The 20,403-nt window shown below is 45.2% G+C and overlaps 1 protein-coding gene across 1 annotated transcript in view; it reads left to right on the top strand.

Moving 5' to 3' along the window:
- Positions 1-17,864, top strand: part of pcxb (pyruvate carboxylase b) — a 265,842-nt gene extending 247,978 nt beyond the window's left edge. The window contains exons 23-27 of the mRNA XM_076034155.1: positions 3,213-3,387; positions 5,237-5,310; positions 14,972-15,112; positions 15,405-15,506; positions 15,699-17,864. Coding sequence (XP_075890270.1) covers positions 3,213-3,387; positions 5,237-5,310; positions 14,972-15,112; positions 15,405-15,506; positions 15,699-15,848 — 642 coding nt within the window. The 3' untranslated portion in view covers positions 15,849-17,864. The remainder of the gene's footprint in view (positions 1-3,212; positions 3,388-5,236; positions 5,311-14,971; positions 15,113-15,404; positions 15,507-15,698) is intronic.
- Positions 17,865-20,403: the final 2,539 nt, after the last annotated feature.

Genomic DNA, 20,403 nt, shown 5'->3' on the forward strand with positions numbered 1-20,403 from the left:
TTTTGTTTTTTCCCCCCAAGTCATCCTACTCTGCACAACAGAGACATTCCATCATTTGTTGTCTTTGCACAAACATGAAGCAAATTCTTTTTTTCTCTCATGGCCAACTGAAGAACTCATTTTCTCCGCGGCTCTTATTCAGTTACGGTCAGAGTTCATCTTGGGTGCAACTCATTCTGCCTCCCTCTTCCAATATTTGTGAGCAAGCTTGTTTTTACATTTACAATTCTCCCAGAATATCTCGCTACGCTTTTAGAGCCTGAACCTAAGTAATTGGCCTCAACCTCATGTAAGTTCAATGTAAGGCAGTAAATAAGGCACCGAATTGCTTTACCCAAACTTTGCGACGTTCATCACCCATCTCATTTCCTGCATCGTCGATTTACTTCAGCCGTTTCTGAGGGATTGCGTGGTGCATATTGTTTTATTTTACCCCATCGTTTCCGCGAATCCAATTCGCCCACAAGAATTTTCGCTGCCGCATGGAAGGAAGTGGACCTGCGTCTGCGCCCCAGCCTGCTGTTTCTGCTTCGTAGACAGGAAGTCGTGTGACAAGTGGCGTGTCTCAGAACCTCTGTGGCATTAATTAATAACAAATCTGTAATTTCCTGATGTGCTCTCGCATAACATTTATTTCCGTCTCACTGTTTGCCCCCAAGGCGCAATTAACAGGGAATAGTGGCATGCAAGTTGGTAAGAGTTTCATCATTCCTCCGAGCCAATCGGGGCGTTTCTTCAGCTTTGTTCTGTCACGGTCCAACAGAAAAAAAAAAAAAAAAAGCTAGAAAGAAATAGTGACCAGCAGACATGAGACAGAAATGAGAATCATCCTGCAGAAGAACCACAGTACGTCTTGCATGCTTGAGCAGAGAGCTCCAGACTTGTGTCAGAGCTTGTGTGTTTTTCAGTGGTTTCACGAGCAGCAAGCAGAAAGAACAAATAACCTTGAAGGGAGGAAGGTTTCAGTCACTCACGTGCTAATTCAGACACTCTCTCACCCCGTCTCCCTCGTGCTAACGCGCGCGCGTGCATGCACGCACACACACACACACACACACACACACACACACACACATACACAGAATCATCAGTCTGTGTCTCGCACTCTAAATAATCAAGCAGTTTATGTGTAAGACATCCTCAGAGGCTCCGCTGATAATGAGCAGGGACGCCAGTGAGCTTCCACCATCTTTTGAAGTGACTCTGGCTCACACACACTCTCTCACACACACACACACACACTTTCACTCACATATGAGTCAGCTATCTTTGAAGCGTTAGCTCTGTGACTAACAGCATTGCACTGGGCCTGTTTGTCTGGAGATTTCCACGAGGCGCTCTTGTGCACGGACGTACACAATGACGAAGTGGATATATGAATCACATGCTGGCAGGCTGCTGCTGCTGCTGCTGCTGCTGCTGCTGCTGCTGACCAGTTTTGTTGGGATTACTGATTACTCCTTTAAAAAGTAATCTAATTACTTTTTTGACTACTTTGTTTCATAAGTAATCAATTACTAATTACTAATTACTTTAGTTAGAAAAAGATAAAGTAACTGTTGCTCAGTGTTTTGAAATGAACTTTATTAAAGTGCAAATTTTGCAATTCCAAATATTGCCTCTGTTCTCTTAACATGAGTGAATGTTTGCCCTCTGAAAGCAAACTGCACATTTCACAGAACAAACTCACGTACAGCACTGGTGTCTTTTGCACAGCCCACATTGTTAAAATAATTAGAAGCACTCTCTACTGTGCCGAGCACTGCTGAGTTACTTTTCGAAATGGAGAACGTCTTGTTTCCTGCACGTACAACGAACCACAATGTTCTTTGATTTAGACGAGATGAACTCAAAATAATGTTTGCATTTCCAACGCAGTTGCTGTTTTTTCTTTTGCCGCCGCCATGCTTGTTTTGGTGCGTCGTCGCATATCAAATATTTTGGAAAAGTAATGGAATCGTTACTTGATAAAGTAATTATGATATAATTACCAGTTTTGCGACGGTAATCCCGTTACACTACTCCGTTATTTAAAAAGTAGTTTTATTACAGTAATGGATTATTTAGTAATAGATTACTCGCCAACACTGCTGCTGCGCGGTCGCAACACAAACATTTTTTAAAAGGCGCAGACGGCATGTGTGCAGGAGACGCGATATCAACACAACGTTTAACGAGGCGCCGCACGCCGCTGCGTTCAAGCCGAGGAGAGGCGGCGGTAAGATGACAATAGGCCGCTGATTGTGTCGCGGAGGTGAGGATTACATTGAGAGGCGTGGAGCCGCGATAAACCGAGACACTCGAGCGCTGATGTCTCCCCAAGAAATCCGCTCCAAAGCCGACGCGAGCGAAAAACAAACGGGCATTGTGACGACTTGCGCGGCTGAAACTCCCGAGACAAACTACAGAGGAGAAAACCAAATCGGCCGCCTTAAGGCAAACAAAAAAAATGCGCGCCGTGTCTCGACATAATCTCCTCTCCAGACATCATTAGTCGCTTCAGATCAGCTGTCAAATACCAACAACTGCGCCGGCCCGATAAAATGTCAAATCATTAGTTGTAAGATGGCTTTCCACTGCAATTATCCTTTTCTTTTATTTATTTTAACCTCTTCCCTGTCGTCGGTCTGTGGGTGACGTTGCTCTGGAGAAGCAGGGATGATTTGTTGCATATGCGGCAAACGCTGCTGTCGCACGTAACAGGCTGGTGCAGCTTGGAAAGGAGGAATTTTCAGGAGGCTGAATGTCAGATGACATGGCGGGGCGGCTGAAGTGGATATCACTGCATTTCCACACGCCGCCGCCCTCTTTTGTGTGGAAATTGGAGGAAGAACTTGTGTCAAGATTTACATTCCGTCCCAATTCAAGTGCTTCTCCGCCTCCCGTCCTCTCTGTGTTTATCTCCGTCTCCACATCCCTCTCAGACACACTGAAAGCATCTCGGTCGCGGTGGCGTTTTATCTCGCTGTGCCTTTGATCCAGACGTTGAGTTCTGAGGGGAATACCAGCACATTGTGCTGCAGAGTCCCTTTGGTGCGTTATTAGTGGGGGAAGAAAACAGTTAGAAAACCAACAACTGTTTGGCTTGGAATGAAATAAGTCATCGGTTTGTTTTCCGCTACCTGCTGTTGTTTGTCTTTGTCTGAAACGTTCTTATTTTTTTCCAGGTTGCCTCAGTTGTTTTAAAGTCCTTTTCTCTCCCACCTGTGCAGGTGCTTAAGTCCCTCCCCCGCATCGAGGGCCGCCCGGGGGCCTCCCTGCCGCCGATGGACTTCAAGGCCCTGGAGGAGGGGCTTCGAGCTGCGCACGCCGATGACATCACCCCCGAGGATGTGATGTCGGCCGCCATGTACCCCAAAGTCTTCCAGGAGTTCAAGGAGTTCACTTGTGAGTACAGTCGCCGCTCCAGCTACTCACCCGCACCGTATCGCTCGGCTGTCACATCTCGGTGACAGAGACATTTGGAGCCGGTTGCTCCTGCTGGCAACAAGCGAAGGTCCATGCAGGTCCGTACATGCTCTTCGCTCGTTCATACACATCTAGTAGTTTATTGTCTGTGGTGCGCACCACGAGTGGCATGCGCGCTTCATCGAGTTTTCTCTCAAACATGTGGCAGCATTTGGCTCCCATGTCAAGAAACAAGAACAGAGGAAAGACGACAAAAGGAACAGTTGGCAGCCACGGCCGATCAATAAACAGCACCAACCTGCGGCACTCTGTTGCACAGATTGCAACATTTAGTCGCTCTTTGATAAATGTCAACTGCTAACTGGCTGTTTGTTTGGTTTTTTTTAATACAAGAATGACGATTACACAGTGGAGTTGTAACCATGGTATTATAGCACTGTGTGATTTAATATTCTTAAAATCCTGTACGGCTTGTTATTTAAAAATCAGGGTAAACTGTGTGTGTGTGTGTGTGTGCGCGCGTTCTTTGTATTGCTTTCTCAACACAATGGGCACGTTACATTGTGCACGTCAGTGTTGCCGACACTTTGCTTCCTCTCATTTGTATTTCTACTGAGGCTTGAAATTAGCAGCGAACCTTAAGTCAGGAACACTCATTAAAAGTGCAACCTTTGTTGCATTGTTATTTGACTGCTCAGTGCCACCGATATTGGAAACAATCTCATGCTTGAGATGGAGGCAGGTTGCCGTCACACCCCGCAGTGGAAAACAACAGCGGCTACTGCTGCAGCCCATCACGAGTCGGTAGTTGTACATAGAGCAACAAACAGCAGAAGGAACTACAGGCAGAATTTGACATGAACAAGGATGAGTGGCGATGTTTGAGGAGCCATACAGAGGTCATAGAGAGGGGCTAACTCTGTGTTTGGGTGAAATTTCTGGATAATATAATCCGTTCTCACTGCAGTGATGTTATGTCATGAGAGTATGACATTAAGTGGAAGGATGTGAAGGTCATTTCTTCATCTCAAACAAATTATTGAAACAAAAACTGGCAACAGTGGTGGGTACAGTGTAGCAAAACATGTCAATCTCTCTTGCCGTGTAACCTTTTGGTTCAGTGTCATCTTGGTGGCTTGTGAAAATATGAGCAACGTGATGACAAGGACTGTTCAAACATAAACATTCATTGCACCATGTTTATTAGTGGTGGATTCGTCAGACTCGAGTTCAGGTGTGTTGTGTTTTTGCATTTAATCACCTCATTAAATGTAATCCCCAACACTGAATGTCATCATCAGATGATGACATTCAGTGTTGGGATTACTCAGAGACCACTAACAGGACATTAAACAGGACGGTTTCTTTTCTGAAGAATTGTTTGATCACAGACAGAGGCTCTGTTTTTGTAATAATTTATTAGAGTATAGCAATGCCTGCGAACCGTGTTGGTATGTGTGTGTTTTGTCTTTTTCTCCGTTTTTTTGAACTTGCCAAATGTTTTTACTGTTTGAAGTGATAGATGAATTACATTACAGATGGGTAATAAGTAAAGGAGATAATTTGCCCTGGCGACCCTTGAAGAGAACAAAGGTGTTTTTAATGACTGAATGCAGTGTTTACAGGAAAATCCAATTGAATCACAGAATCTGTGATCCATCCAATTGAAAACCTATGCAAGTCGCCCTCTTTCACAGTTATGCTGCTCTTAACGAAGCCCAAGTTAAAAAAAAAAAATAATAATAATAATAATACTTTGCTCAGTGTGTAAAAAGTAAAAGTTACCATCAGATATATTGACAGTTCTGTTTTGTGTCTGTCTGTGCAGCTAACTTTGGTCCAGTGGACTGTCTCAGCACCAGGCTCTTCCTGGATGGACCCAAGATCGCCGAGGAGTTTGAGGTGAACGACTTCTTACCACAGAGTGTTTGTACAGTTGTGATGTTGAATATTGGCCGAGGTGGGAGCTCCGCTGGGCCTCTGCTGGACCTCTGCTGGTCCACGGTGTTTCAGAGCAGGAACCTTTTCACTGTAGGGACAACCTGCCTGGGTTTTCTCTGTTGCCAAGTCTGATTATCAAGTAAAAGCACTCTAACCATGTCGGGCTCCACACACACACACACGAGTTTGTTCCAATGCGTTTCATAGAACAAACATTTAGTTAATTACCGTTTGGATCTTTAAATCTGCAGAGAGCAGACGCCATCAGCTGTGGTTTCTCGTGTGCAGCAGGCGACTGAGGGTGCTGCAGTTTAGCGCTGATGAGACAGCAGGGACCAGGGAGTTATTAGCGCTTTACCGAGGGAACAACAAAGAGTGTTCCTGCTCCGCCAGGCCTCCCCTGCACAGACCTAACAGGCTCATTTTGCCTTGTGTTGGCTGGAGAGCCACCAAGGTCCCATATCTCCATCGAAATAGCGCTGGTGATCTCCGCCGCTCACGCCGACTTTCCCCTCCAACGCGGAGCAAAGTTAATGAGTCACGCTGCTTTGCATGCCAATGAGTTGGACAAGGAGAAGCAACAACGCGCCAGTGAGGGGATGATAATCTGAGAAGTTACGACGCTCCCACTGAGCACAAAGGGGCAGAAATTAGTCGCCGGATCTTTGCAGGGTGGATGGTGGCCACTCATCTGACTCCAGAACCTTATGCAAACACTACGCAGCAGGCTGGGGTGTTATTTTTAATGTTTTGGAAATGTGCTACAGTCAAGAAGTGTCTAGCTAGCGAGAGAGTCGTCGCAAAGGCTTGAAGCAGCAGACAGGCGGGTGACAGCGGCTGCAAGTGTGAGGAGGAAAAACTCCTCCAAGCCAACGTTCATTAAAGCTCGACGTGAAGGAGCCTCGCGTCTCGCTGCTGCTGCTGCTGCTGCTGCTGCTGCTTGTGAATCAAAAAGCCGGAGGAGTCTGTCACCTGCTCCGTCCTCGCAGCAAGCACGGTTTTAAAGAAAATGAGAACACAGTGATTGTGGTGGGGGTTTTTTTAAGGAAAAGAAGGCGCGAAAACAGCATCTCGGTACGACCGAGTGTCTTGCCTCTCTAATAGTGCCACACTAGACTGGAGCAGACTGCGCGCACACGGAGGAGACGGCTGCGACTTTGAAGGATAAAAATAGGTATTCCATTATTGCCGAGCTTTATTTGCCTCCAGTACAAGATTCCTATAGAGTGGCGATGGCGGTTAAGACCTAGTCCCCCCCCACCCCACCCCACCCCCGTCCCCCTCCCTTTAACCTGCTACGTTCACACAGTGGGACACTGTCTCGGTGAGCAGATGGCAGCAGTGTGAGGCAGTCAAAGGAGGGTGCGGCGAGCGAACCCGGCGCTGTTGCTACCGACTGTGTTATTTTTGTCCGCCTTCGTGCGCCGGTGCGGCAGTGACGAGCGAGCGACTCCACTACGAGGCGGAGACGGCCGAGGAGGACGACTAAATAGCGTCGATGTCGCGTCGAAGTTCGAGAGAGGAAAGCAGTGATTGGGTTTCACTTTTTTTTAAAAAACGGGTCGAGCACAAGGCAGCCGCGCTGTAGCATTCAGGTTTATTCACTGGAGTGTGTCATTGCTGGTGGTTGGAGTTAATTGAATTGAAGATGGCTTTGTCTGAAAACTTGGCCCTTCAGGCTTTAAACTCGCCGTCTAAATATCCAGCGGCGCAGTGGTCGGGGAAAACGCGGGAGCATCTTTCTGTTTCCTCTCCGTAATTTGTCTCTGTATTTGTAAACACAGAAAGCTGAGCTCTTTACTGGCCACTGTGGCCAGCTGAATAGGAATCTATGCAGGCTAGCTGCCTGTTCCCAATGTTTGTCTATGGCCGAATGAGCGAATTCACTGTAGATTGAAGCGCAAAAGAAGAAGCAGTTTAACTTCCTCCCTGTTCAGGAAACCTTTTTCCACATTCAGCAGCGATTCATTGCACTCTGAACTTTTTACTTTTCTCCATCACAGGGTAATTTTATTCCCCGCGTGTGAGGTTGTGTATTAAGTGAAATTGGAATGCAGGAAGACCCTGAGACGCTTTTCTTCCTTTAAAGAATGAAACCTGTCACCGCTGGTGCTTCACTGAACATAAATGCCAATGTTGACTTTTTGGCTTGAACCAATTTCTTATTTTTCGAGCCGTTTCCAAACAATATTTACACTTCCTTTATCGTGGCTTTTTAGCGAAAGCACACAGTGTTATGGTGCCACGGGGACCATGAGTCATCGTCACATTATTCCCTCTGCAACACTTTGTTTTCATATCGAGGAGGAAAATGTTCCGTTTCGAAGGGCGCTTTGGTGAGGTGGCGGAATAAGAGTTTACCTGATGGCGCTCGCTGTATCCTAACCCACAGCCTTATCCCTCTGTCATGTTGTATTGACTATCCATCCCATTTATAGATGAGTGAATTGGAGAATTGGAGAGGCCAAATGCAAGCATGTTTAATTACTCTCTTATACTTCCGTCGTGGTTCCGTGCTGGAGGGAGTTGGTTTCTATATAGAGGGGAGGGCGTATGGAGCGCTCACACCCTGGATTCCTGCTATAACCAGGAAATCAGGAGTGCCGACTGATCTTGTTGATTTGATATTATGGCCACAGACAGGTGGCCCCCACTCACCTCTCCCTCCCAAATCATGGCTCGATTTGAATCTGGCCTCCATGCAGTCATTGGACCCGCAGCTTGACACCCTTCACCCCCTCCACACCCCAAAAACAGATAAGAGTAAAGCTTTAAATTATTTAAATGAAACCATTAGTGTGTTAATTTATTTCAAAGCCTTTCCCGTGCCCTCAGTTTCAATTCCCATGAGTGTGACTTGAAGAAAATTTTTAAATATTCTTTACACACAGCCTAATGGGATTATCGACTACTTCCTGAAACCTATGGAATTGCCTCAAATATCCATGAGGTGAAGAGCCCAGAGACGATGTTTCCAAAGTGGAGGCAAAAGTTGGGAAGTGAGTGGTTGAACCGCAGGACATTCCGGCGGTTTCCGAGGGCCACCTTCATCCCCACCTCGCTGCTGCCGCCTGGCTCAGCGCTGTGCACCGTGATGTTTAAGGGACCTTGTCAGAGTCGCTTGGCAGCACTGATAAAACTGATGCCGTGTCCGTCTCTGAAGTCCTGCTCATCCTGTGGCCTTTCAGCTTTTGTTACAACCACGTCCCTCTCGTGCCCCCTCGTGCTTATGGAAGCTGAGCGATGATGGATGGACAGATACTTTATTCATCCCCAAAGAATTATAGAAACCAGTGCAGTTTTAATACGGATGATCTATATTTAAAACTGGAAAGTGTTGCAGCTGACATCCAAGGTTATAAAAGGCACATTTATAAGTGAAATGCATTGACTGAATCTGTTTTACAATTTCACGTGTAGACTTTTTAATGATTCTTCAACAGCAACCAGCTATTTTGTAGCTTGGCTCAGCCCAAGTGACTTGTATTGTTCTCTTCATTTTAAAGCATTCAAGCGTTTAGAGATGCAAACTTTTTCCGCCATTACCCTGACTCCTCACCCCCTGCTGCATTTATCTGCCTTTAGAAGCGTTGTCATTTTTGAAAACTCAAAAGCTTCTGATTTGTGCCTAACATCAGTCATCTCTTTGGAAACTCCCAGCAGATCCACTCAGATTAGCAGTGTCAGGCAATACAGAGTGAAAACATGTCAAGAAAAGCGATACATCACATGCAGCATGTGGTGTTTCTTGGTTGTTTTCTGTTTGTTTTGTTTTTTGGCTGTTGAGGAATTCCTCAACGACTGAAACCGCTCAGTGTTGCCATATCTAATCCAGGTCACGTGTTCCTCTTTGTTGTATAGCAAACATATTAACGCAACAGCATGAAATTCAGAGTTGGCATACATTTACTTTGACCCACTGCAATAATCATGAGTGACAAGCTTTTTTAATCGGGTAAATCTTTACTCTAATTCCTTTTTAACTGTAATTTGTCTGAACGCCCCAGAATTAGTATTCTTGTCTCACACCTATTTCATTATTGCAGGCAGGATTTATTTTAATAAATGCAGGTACTTTCAAATTTATTCCGTAACCAATATATGTTTTACCAGTAGCCTGAGGTCTTGCATTTCCTAAGACTAATTTCTGTGCACTTTGAAATATTAAAGATTTGCAAACAGTCACATTCTTGCAAGGCTGTGATATTGTAAGAAAAAAATAAATCAAATAAAAATTAAGACAAGTACAGTTTAAATAAAAACATATCATGTAATACAGTGCCATTGGCAGGTGGACTGTAGACTAATTGAATGCTGCAACCTTTAAAGAAGTGAGTCAGAGGAGAACATTTGTCAAATGTACAGACAGCCGTGTGGGCGTTGAGACTGCCATCCTGCCTTTGTAAACGCTTATTATCAGATGCCCATTAGGAAAAAAAAAAAAGGAGCAGTAGGCACCACAGCTCTGGCGCTGTATGTTGAGGCCGCATGCAACATTTAACAGTATTTCTGAGATAAACATTTATCTCAAAATTTATCTTGAAATGAAATACTGAGTAGATGGTTTTTAAAAGACAAGGTCGAAGAAAGTTTGAATGGCAGCTGCCTTTATTGGCCCACTATGCAGCGTTAAGTCACCTGAATATGCAGAACAATATCTGTTTATTAGCTCTGGAAGCCCCGCGTGAAGCCCGCAGCAGAGGTCTTAATACTGGCGGACGCGAGCAGCAAATCTCCCGGACTGCCGAGCGAGACCTCAAAGCCCTGGGCTGTTGACATCGCGAGGTGCAGATATATATATAAAGGCTTTTCACTGTTATCATTTGGCATTGTTTAGCACTTCATTTTGAGTGTGTTGTAAATCCAGACTTATCAGCGGGCAGAGAGCCCGAGAAGATTCCCGCGTGAGCCGCGGCCATTACGCAGGTCTTTCATTTGGCTCGCCGCTGCTGAGAGGAATTTAGGGCGTCTGCTGGTTCTCCGAGCAGAGTCTTGACAGGAGTGACGACCGGCGGCAGGAGCTCTTGCCAAGGGCCCGTCTCCGCAGAGGCTGCGCCATCGTTCAGCGAAATGGATCGGAGACGCCGGCACGCGTAAATATACGGTCCACCGACGTGGGTGACAGCTGCGTGTACGGCTGTCGCTCATCCACACAGGCCCACAGCCTCTGACCTGTATGGCAAGTGCTGGTGAGTCAGCTTGGCATTCATCATGTCTGATGGAAATCGAGACGCTTTATTTACACAAACAGCGAGCGCCCCTGGTCACACACACACACACGCGCCACGTCACTTGTGATGTTTGCAAGGCACTAGCCTATCACCGCCATGCGGTGATGACCTTGTCTGGTGCGAAATAAAAAGTCGCCGACGCGGCGGCAAGCTATCAGATTGTGGGACGAGTTGACGTCAAGGAACCAAGTGCGGAACGTTTGAGCGAATCAGAGGGACCGTGTGAGTGGTCTACATCGCAGGTGACAGATCCGCGGATGGCGCATGTGTCTCGCCGCATACATTTAGAGTGGAGGTGTGACCGGCAGAACAGGAGGACCAGTGTGCAAAAAGGGAATGGATTGAGGCAGAGGGTTAAGTTCCAGTCGGCATTCTCATCAACCCAGAAAACAGGAGCAGGTCGATACGCAGTAGATCCAGTGAAAGGCAGGCAGACAAAACAAGGGGCCATTGTCAAACACTCGAGGTCAACGGACTAAACGCTGGATTGCCCGTTCACAGAGATACAAAGGCAGTTGGGCAAAGTAGACACACAGAGGGCAGGACTGAAAGGTTAAGTGTGATATATTTGGAGAGTTTGAAGAAGAAACAGCGACGTCACATGGTTGCATTTTGGATTTCACCGTCTTTCATTCTCCCTCCCCCTCCTGAGCATGCCTTTAAGCTAAGGTGACCTGCACACCCAATCCTGGACACCTCGTCCACCTTCTTCTTTGTTGGTTTATTTGACGATGCGAGCGGTCACCCTAATTACGAAACGCGGGCAGGCGGCCTGGATTGTCCACACCAGGCCTCCTTAAAAATATGGCAAACCAAATTACTTTTATTGTACTGTGATTATACACATATATTAATGCATATATCGGCAATATGTTAAGATTTTACCAATATAAAATTCATAAATCAAGCCAAATATTACCCACTGGACCTTTCAATAATCCGGGAAACAAGACACAGGTGGAACAGATCAGGAATCAGCAACAGGTGAAACTAATTAGGCAACAGGAAGCAAAACTAAAACACTAACAACAGCGAAATAGATTTCAAACTAAAACAGGAAATGCTTCGACATACAACACAGACCCTTACAGCAGGAAACGTTGGCGGTTTGACAGTAAGTCTGACGGCCTTCAGATGCATCTCGAAGGATTCTTGTCTTTGTTCAGGTGAAGTGAAAAGTTGATGTGCAGCCTTTGGCTTGCTTGTGTACCTACAGTAAGTCAACACATGTTGACACCAGCTACTGGCTGAGCCTGAATTCTCCCACCGTTTATCATGCTCAGTGGTCTGTGCTGGCTTTCTCCAACACGAGGAAGAAGCTTGGTTGTATGGAGTTGCCAAATAACTCCAGGTATTGGGGGAAAACAGTTCTAACAAGTAATGGGTGAGATTCACCCACTGCGAATGTGTTGCACATGGGAATACGCGGCGCACCTTGTCAGATTAGTCTGAGAGTGCAATTCTCAGTGCGCGTCTAAGATGAAAATAGACAAAGTGCAACACGTTTGTCTCTCCAGCCGTCTCGACACACGGCTACATCTCCCGAAAAAACAAAAATGCCTTCAAACGCTCCGTAAATGCGCTGCAAACTCTTCAAAGAGACGGCAGCTGTATTTTTTATGCGAACAGTTGTTAGCAGATGCGTTGTTGGAGGTGCAAAGCCGGGGGAAAGGGTTGGCAGTTTTGTCTTATGCAAAGAGATGCCAAGAGAGCGCCCGACAACACAGCGCGAGCCGACGAGAGCTTCCATCGTGTGTGTGTGTGTGTGTGTGTGTGTGTGTGGGAGGGGGGGGGGGGGGGGGGTAGCTGAATATAGGGTGGGAAGAGCAAAAAAAAACAAACAAACCTGCGATGGTGCGAGGAAACAAAATGGATAGCCTGAACACCTAGAGAAGGAGAAGATCAATACGTACCTGCAGCAGCAGCAGCAGCAACGTGTATTTTTGTCTCTGCAGCGAGACTTAGCTCAGAATATCAATGGAAGGCTCCACCACTGAGACGGCAGCATGGAAAAACAGAGCGCGCCGCGTGGAAGGGTTGAGGGGAAGCGGATTCCTGGCGGATGAGGCAGATGAGGAAAATTAATAACGGCGTGAGAGGCCACGGAATATGGGTGGCAAAACAGCGGCGTCAAATAGAGAGCCGCGGCACACGAGGGGGAACTGACAGACAGAGAGTAATTCAAAGCAAGGCGGGGGGAAGTTTGACAAATGGAAAAAAGGAAGGGAAAAAAACCTGAGAGATGATGAATTTCCGAGCAGAGAGATGAAAGATTTGAGGCGAGTCGTGAGATAAATGAAGAAGCAGAGTGGCCGGCATTGGGGATGGGGAAGAGAGCAGGCGCTGAGCAGAATTGGTATGAGAGCGGCGGAGATGGAGACGGACCAAACGTGTTCAGCCAGGAGGACGGAGAGACGTCTTTGTCTGCAGAGCACTCGCTCACTGGGGGCCAGCCGAGCCCGTCTGGTTACGTTCCAAGGTATTCTCCTCTTTAGGGCTTTTATCCACATCCGCATTCCGCCTTTGAGATTTAGGGGTTTTGTGAAATATTGAGACATTTTGAATGAGAAACGGCGACATCACGTGGTTACATTTCAGATTGCAGCGCCTTTCACTCTCCATCCCCCTCATGAGCTTGCCAGTGAACTACGGTGGCCTGCGCACCCAAACCTGGATACCTTGTCCACCTTCTTCTTCGTTGGTTTTATGCGAAGACGTGAGCAGTCACCCTAATTACGAAACAGGCTGTCAGGCAGCTGGATTGTCCACACCAGGTTTCCTTTAAAATATGGCGGTGCAAGACGGCAGCTAACTGAAAGCAAGAACCTTGAGCTATACTGCGAATATACACTTTTATTGACGTATTCATTGGCTGTATATTAAGCTTTTACCAATATAGAAATCATAAATGAAGCCAAATTTTGCACAGTGGACATTTAAATAGAATGATTTTTTTGCTAATTTTGTTTGTGGTTAAACTAGAAGGACATGACCTAATTAGTTGGCCTACGTCAGAGGGACACAGCATGTCAGATGTTTTGGATGTTAAGTCAAGACTGAAATGGTTTGGACATGTCAAGAGGAGAGATGTTGAATATGTGAGTAGACGTGATACTGAGGTTGGAAGCTTGAAGGCACGAGGACCAGAGGAGATTCACAGATGCAGTGAAAGAGGACACAAGGTTAATGTGAAAGAGGACCAGGTCAGATGGAGGCAGATGATTGGCTGTGGTCAACCCTTCAGGCAGCAAGCAAAAGTATTGTTTGTGTCCATGCACTTCTAAACCAGATGCCAACCCTGAGACGGATATGAAATAACTTTCAGTGATTTTCACATCTTTAGTGATGTTGAAAGAAATAGATTGCATAGTTGTGTTTATCCTCAAGGCACTTCTATCGCTTACATTTGTGAGACACTAAAAGTCCTGTATTCTCTCCATCCTATACTACTAAAGCTTATATACTACTAAAGCTGACTCCACCAGTGCCTCAGTGATGCCTCTCAGGTTAGGAACACCATTTAGAAGGTGTCTGTGCTTCCCTCTGAGGCCACCGAACCCCTTCCAAATATGTGGAAGAACAAATCAGCTGTAACAGGAGACCGTAAACAGAGGGCTAAATATTACTGTTACTAGTATTACTGGTATTACTCTTCTCTGGAGATCTGGGGTGTTGTAGAGAATGACTTGCGTAATGCTGCTCCGCTAATGTGCTGAATGATCGTATTAAATGCCAAACAATTAAAAAAAAAAATAAATAACAAAAAAAGTTTCCAGTTTGTAAACATTGTCGCCATCAATTGAGAAGCATGTTCCTGTAATCCAAACAGTAGCTGATTAGTGTCATTGTAGTGGATCCAGTGTTCTGGAGAAACCGTCAAGTCAGCTTTTGACTTGTTCCACAACATCAAACGACTCGGTCTCAGTCAAGCTAAAGCTGCTAAATATTTGGGAACGCGGGGATCTTTTTCCTCTTTGCTATCCGTCCTGTGTGATGTGAAGTCATCACTGTCGCAGCTTACTGGGCCTCTCACTGATATTGTTGTCACTCAGCAACACAGTTGCAAGGCTACAAAGACCTTTGATTTTCTGTCTTTGATTTAATAGAGTTCCAATATCTGTCTGTCTGTCTGTCGTAGAGTAAGTTTCTTGTGATCAGACAAGTAATAAAGAAAAAGATGGATCTGGAGCTTGAGCTAAAACTGTCACCATCTGTCTGTCCATTGTCTAAATAGCTGATCACAAGAAACATAAACTACCCATGATTTCATGGAGTTCCAATACATGTCTGTCTGTCTACACAAAATTATTAAGCGTTTCCGTCACTTGAGCTGGAAGTTCCTCTCCCGTCCTCATTTCTGTCCCCTCCTCTCTTGTCTTTGTCGACTTCAGGTGGAGCTGGAGAGAGGGAAGACCCTCCACATAAAGGCGCTGGCACTGGGTGACCTGAACAAGGCCGGTCAGAGAGAGGTCTTCTTTGAGCTGAACGGACAGCTGAGATCTGTGCTTGTTAAAGATACCGTCGCCATGAAGGTCAGCACGGTGCACACTGAGGAAGTGCTTTTGGACTAAATGGCAACACACAACGGTTATCATGATGTGTATAAATAGATGTATATATATATATTTATATATATATTTATTTATTTTTTACGCACAATGACAATATGCTTTAAACACTTAAAGTGACTTGCAAAACATACTTAATTGATAGCTTATTCAGTGAATATATTTAATGGCAAAAGCACAAGAGAAAGTCCCGCTGGGTAGACTTGGGGACTCACTTGGCTGGACCGACGACACTCTCTCTTCTTCCTCCACCCAGGAGATGAAGTTCCACCCCAAGGCCCAGAAGTCCATCAAGGGGCAGGTGGGAGCACCCATGCCTGGAAAAGTGCTGGAGGTCAAAGTGGAAGTTGGCTCAAAGGTGCGTTCATTGTCCAGTTTGTTATACGAGGGTAATAAGTCAGTGCAGGGATGACAAGCTGGAGCACAGACATATGGAAAGTGGGCGGGACGGAGCTACAATTCAACCAGAGCCACTCATGGCTCCTTATCTAACCCTGGAGTGTCTGACCCGTCTCCTTAATGCTCCGTGAACTGTGTGCGCTCACCCCAGGTGGAGAAGGGACAGCCGCTGTGTGTCCTGTCCGCCATGAAGATGGAGACGGTGGTCAACTCCCCGCTGGCCGGCACAGTGAAGGCGGTCCATGTCACAACCGACGCCTCCCTGGAGGGCGATGACCTGATACTGGAAATCGAGGAGTAGAGCAGGAGGGTGGACGGACGGAGGAGAGGAGAGAGTAGCAGCAGTAGCAGGAGCTAGACAATCTGTGTGGGGATTCTAAAAAATAAAAAAAAAATAGGAGGATGTTTGAAAGAACGTTTCCGCTCTAGACATCTCATCTGGCAGCACTGGAGTGTCCGACGTTTCGGCCTGGAATTTGTACATAGTGTTTGGTAACATACACTTTAACCACTCGATGGGCGCGAAAAGTAATTAAAGCTTCATTGACGTGCAATTTTTTTTCTAACAATTATGTTTGTAATCAACTCCAGCACCAATAAGGTCTAATATGTAACCTCTATGTAACATCTATGTATATGCGTAACTTAATCTCAGAGTGAATATAAGTAGAGTGATACATTCCATTCATTACTAGCCTTGAATGTGATGTATTACAAATGAAAAGCATTAATTATGTGGAACTTCCAGTTGATGTTCAAAGCAAATATTTTAATTGCCAAGCCTGCCACTAGTTGATATACAAACCAAGTTGAACCAAATACTAAAGGACAACTAATAGTTTTATGTTGTAAGCAAATTCATGATGAGAAGGACAAGGACTAAACACTCAGTTCACAAGGGTGCGCTGCACAAACCACAAGATTTATTCTCAATTTTAACAGAAGCACAAAACAGCACAGTTTTTGTTTGGGTGGGTGGGGAAAATTTCACAAACGTCCAATGTTTAATAGTGGAACTTATTCTGTTGCTGTATCAGTAATAGTCAAATCTTTATGTTTCTTTGGGGGGCACCAGTGGGGTGTGTGCACACGTTTCATTTTGAAAATCACCCCCTTATAATTGTACTGCAAATCCAAATATATGATCACCCACGGGTTCTGCCTGGGTCAGGCCCTCTGCTCTTTGAGGCTCTGCTACATCACTTTGACAGCAATTCTCCGTTGTGGTCCGTTGCCAATTTCCAAATGTCAAAAAAGTCATTTGGAAATTAGACAGACGGATATCAGACAGTGGAGACCACGGACAGACTCTCACCTCGACCGTTAGAAACACATGGTTAAAATGTTCAACATCCATACGGCTCCTGTGAATACTAAATAACATTTCATTGCGTTTACACCAACATGATAATGCTTAATTCAAACGCTCAACACGAGGAAAACAACAATAATAACGATCAGAAATGAATAGTTTGGTTGTTTAACTGTAGGGAAATAATGTAAGATAATCTCTGAGAGAGTTAACTAGCTGACTAGCTTAACTTTGCTTTCGTGTTATCAGCTGCAGGCCTTACCATGCAAAGTCTTAAGAGTCACCACACTACTTGCACTTAATTGAATGTCAAGCTATCATATGAAGGAGCAGAGTGAGATTGCTTTTTAATGGCGGTAGGAAACAGCGTTCCGGCCGAGCTGCGCACTCCGCGGTGGCCGGGACAGAAAGGCAACTTGAGCCGCCGCTCGTTCCTAAAAAGGTCCGCGCACCTTCCAGGGAAAGCAATTGATCCGAGCACGAAATTAAAGCGTTGGCTTGTGCTTGACTGGACTGTTTCCAGTGGTTTCGCTCCATTACCTCTGAGAATGAGGCTCCTCGTGAACCAGGCGCCGCTTCCCTGCAGCGATGCCGTGGTTTATTTAAATGGCCATGGCTCACTGTATCTCCCGGGTGTCTGTTTTGGAAACCTGTAGAGCAATGAAGACGAATGAGTGCTTCAGACAAGTTGCTGCACAATAGCTGTAAACTTTCCCTCCTCCTCTAAGTGTTTGGCTCTCCTGGTCTCTCTGCTTACCGCGCCTGCGACCGTATATCCAGCCTGCCGCTATTTGATCTTGTCTCCCTTGCCATCCCTCTCGTCTCTCTCCCAGCAGTGTGTACTTGCCCGTGCGCTGCGATGGCGACGAGTCGCGCAACACTGTAAACTGTATGGCAGTGTCTTTCCATGTCTTAGCCAGAACCTGCTTCAACAACTATGCTTGTGACAATGTTTTATTGTTCTGTGTCTGGAAAGAGAGAAAAATAAAGTGGAGGAAAAACGCACACACAACGTTGAAATGCTGTTTTTTCCAACATTCTGTGTGGGGTGGGGGGGGGAGTACAATGGTGACCTATTCTTGAGTTCTTGCTATCAGGAGGTGAGCCGGCGGTATTAAAACAGTGGCTGTGACATTTGTTTTCCACCAGCCTTTCTATTGCTTTCCTTTGTGCTTGGTTTGATGAAATCAAAGGCTTTATTTACTCTCAAGTTTGGCCGGCGTGGCTTCCTGTAGGTTCAGAATGACTCAATTTAATTTGCATCAAGATTGTTTACTTGCTGGCAAGTTTTCTTCTATTTTCTAAAGAGCCTCACCTTTTTTCTTTTTTTTTAAAAATTTAATGAGTGTTCATCAGAGGTTGCCTGGAGTTGCGAGCTTCAAAAGGGGAAGCTAATAATGATATCAATTCACTCCATCACTAGCAAAGAAAGGCGCCAGACTCTGCATTGTGTTCAGTAGGGGATGAATCCTTTTAATGTTTGTCAATTGTTCTTCACTGAATATCATTTTTGTTGTCTGAGCTGCATTAAGAGCAGCAGACATCATGCACCGATAAGTCACTCGAGCTTTGGAGCCGTGTGACCAACATAGTGTAATGCGATGACCTCTGTTGGCTTTTAATCTTTTGACATGAGGAATCAACTATTGCATGGTTCTCCTGAAATGCCTTACATTGATATGTGATTGATAATAATAGTCAAATTTTGCTGAGGTTTTCTGAGCAATATAATAAATAGTTAAAATGTCTAATGGTAAAGACTGTAGTTACATTGCACTTTATTAGCTTATTCCACCACTCAAAGCACTACACTGCTGATCCATTCATCCATTGACACCCACAATCACGCAATCTCAGTGATGGTCATGGCTGCTTGGGGTTCAGTGTCTTGCTCAAGGACACTTCATCTTGAGGGTAATCAGAGCTGGGGATCGACCCTCTGAAAACTGAATGACCTGCTCTACCATCTCAGTCCCCATCACCACAAAACGCATTGAATTCCACTGTTTGTGTTACTATATAGTGAGCTTCTAACAGGCCATGTTGTAAGCAAAAATAAGGTTTTGACACAAGTGATACCACTGTGGGCAGTGGTGGTCCGTCCCATCCTCTTATGGTGTGATCCTGTCTGTCGGGGTCTGAAGACACGGCAGACTGATCAGGACACATTCCAACATTTAATTATATTCCATATATGAAGATTCAACTGAAACCCCCTCACAGACAAGTAAATGTAATTAGACAATTTATCACCATAATGTTGATGAGGGACATTTTGGATTGTCATAAGTGAGCCGCTTTGGGTTAGTTTGAATTACATTATCACACTCATTCAGTCCCTGCACATCAGAATTCTAAGGCCGCCTGCGTGCTTTCGAGCAATGTCTTTGTTTGGTGCCTTTCCAAACAAGTTTGTTCCTGTGCGCGTGGATGCTGATATGCTTTGACACCCTGCTGTCTTTAAACAGGCTCTTTAGGCCTGATTAAGCGCTGATTAACCGCAACCAATCAATCAAGTCTGTCACTCAGCAGGTATTATTGATCACTTGCCACTTTCACTATTAGGCCCTCTGATCGCTGAGTTGATTGATCATGTCAAGCCCTCGTTGTCGTTCTCAGGCTGGCGTATGGATTGGTTGATAACTGAGCGCCGCCAAAACAAACTGGGCTAACAGGAAGTGTCCACACAGTGGCAGAGGATCCTGCACCAAGCGCTCGCTGGATGCTCATCAGGCAAAATCACGGCGGCAATCATGTGGCACGGCGGCATGTTATGACCCAATTGTCGGATGACTTGAGCGACAGCTTTGATTAACAACGTCACTCGATTTGTGTTCGTGAACAGTGAGGCAGGAGACAAAAGTCAACCCGTGTTGACCCCGATTGGTTTGCTTGACGTCAATATATAAACAATGACTGTAACAGCTGACCTTGAATCCATATATTGGCGTCAAGGATTTTTCTCCACTTGTATAAAGTCAAACAGACCGAGATGATCACGGCTGTGTCCGCGCAGCCTGGCTTTGCTTTCATTTTTCAATGCTTTTACCTCCCTTTTATTTATTCAGAAGGCTGAATGTCAAATGTTTTATATAGAAGCAGAAAATGCCACACAGTTCTATGTTCTGACAGAACACATTTGACATTTCCAGATATTTACAGTAACCCTTGGCTGAAAAAAAAAAGAAACTATCTTTGGAGACTTTCAGTCCAGTGTGCTTAGCTTCGTGTTGGCTTTGTTTTATTTTAGACCAATGCGCAAAGACTCATGCATGGAAAAATGTAGCCTGATCTATTTTGAAATGTTTTTTTTTTTGTTAAATTTGTTCAATAGTGCTACAATAAAGGGGAATGAAATAAAAATAATTGGCTAAAGTCCGAAACAAAAAATTGACAAGTGTTTTTTTTTTTAAAAAAAAAACAAAAAAATGCAATACACTTCTAAAAAAAAAAAAAAAAACAATCCTAAACCAAAAGCCAGTTTATAATTTTTCATTGCGCATTCTAATCTATGAGTGAATTTCTGTATTATTTGCTATTTCTC

The sequence above is a fragment of the Nelusetta ayraudi genome, unplaced genomic scaffold, assembly GCF_046127955.1.
Source record: "Nelusetta ayraudi isolate G7.1 ecotype Tasmania unplaced genomic scaffold, CSIRO-AGI_Nayr_v1 ptg000042l, whole genome shotgun sequence".
NCBI lineage: Eukaryota > Metazoa > Chordata > Actinopteri > Tetraodontiformes > Monacanthidae > Nelusetta > Nelusetta ayraudi.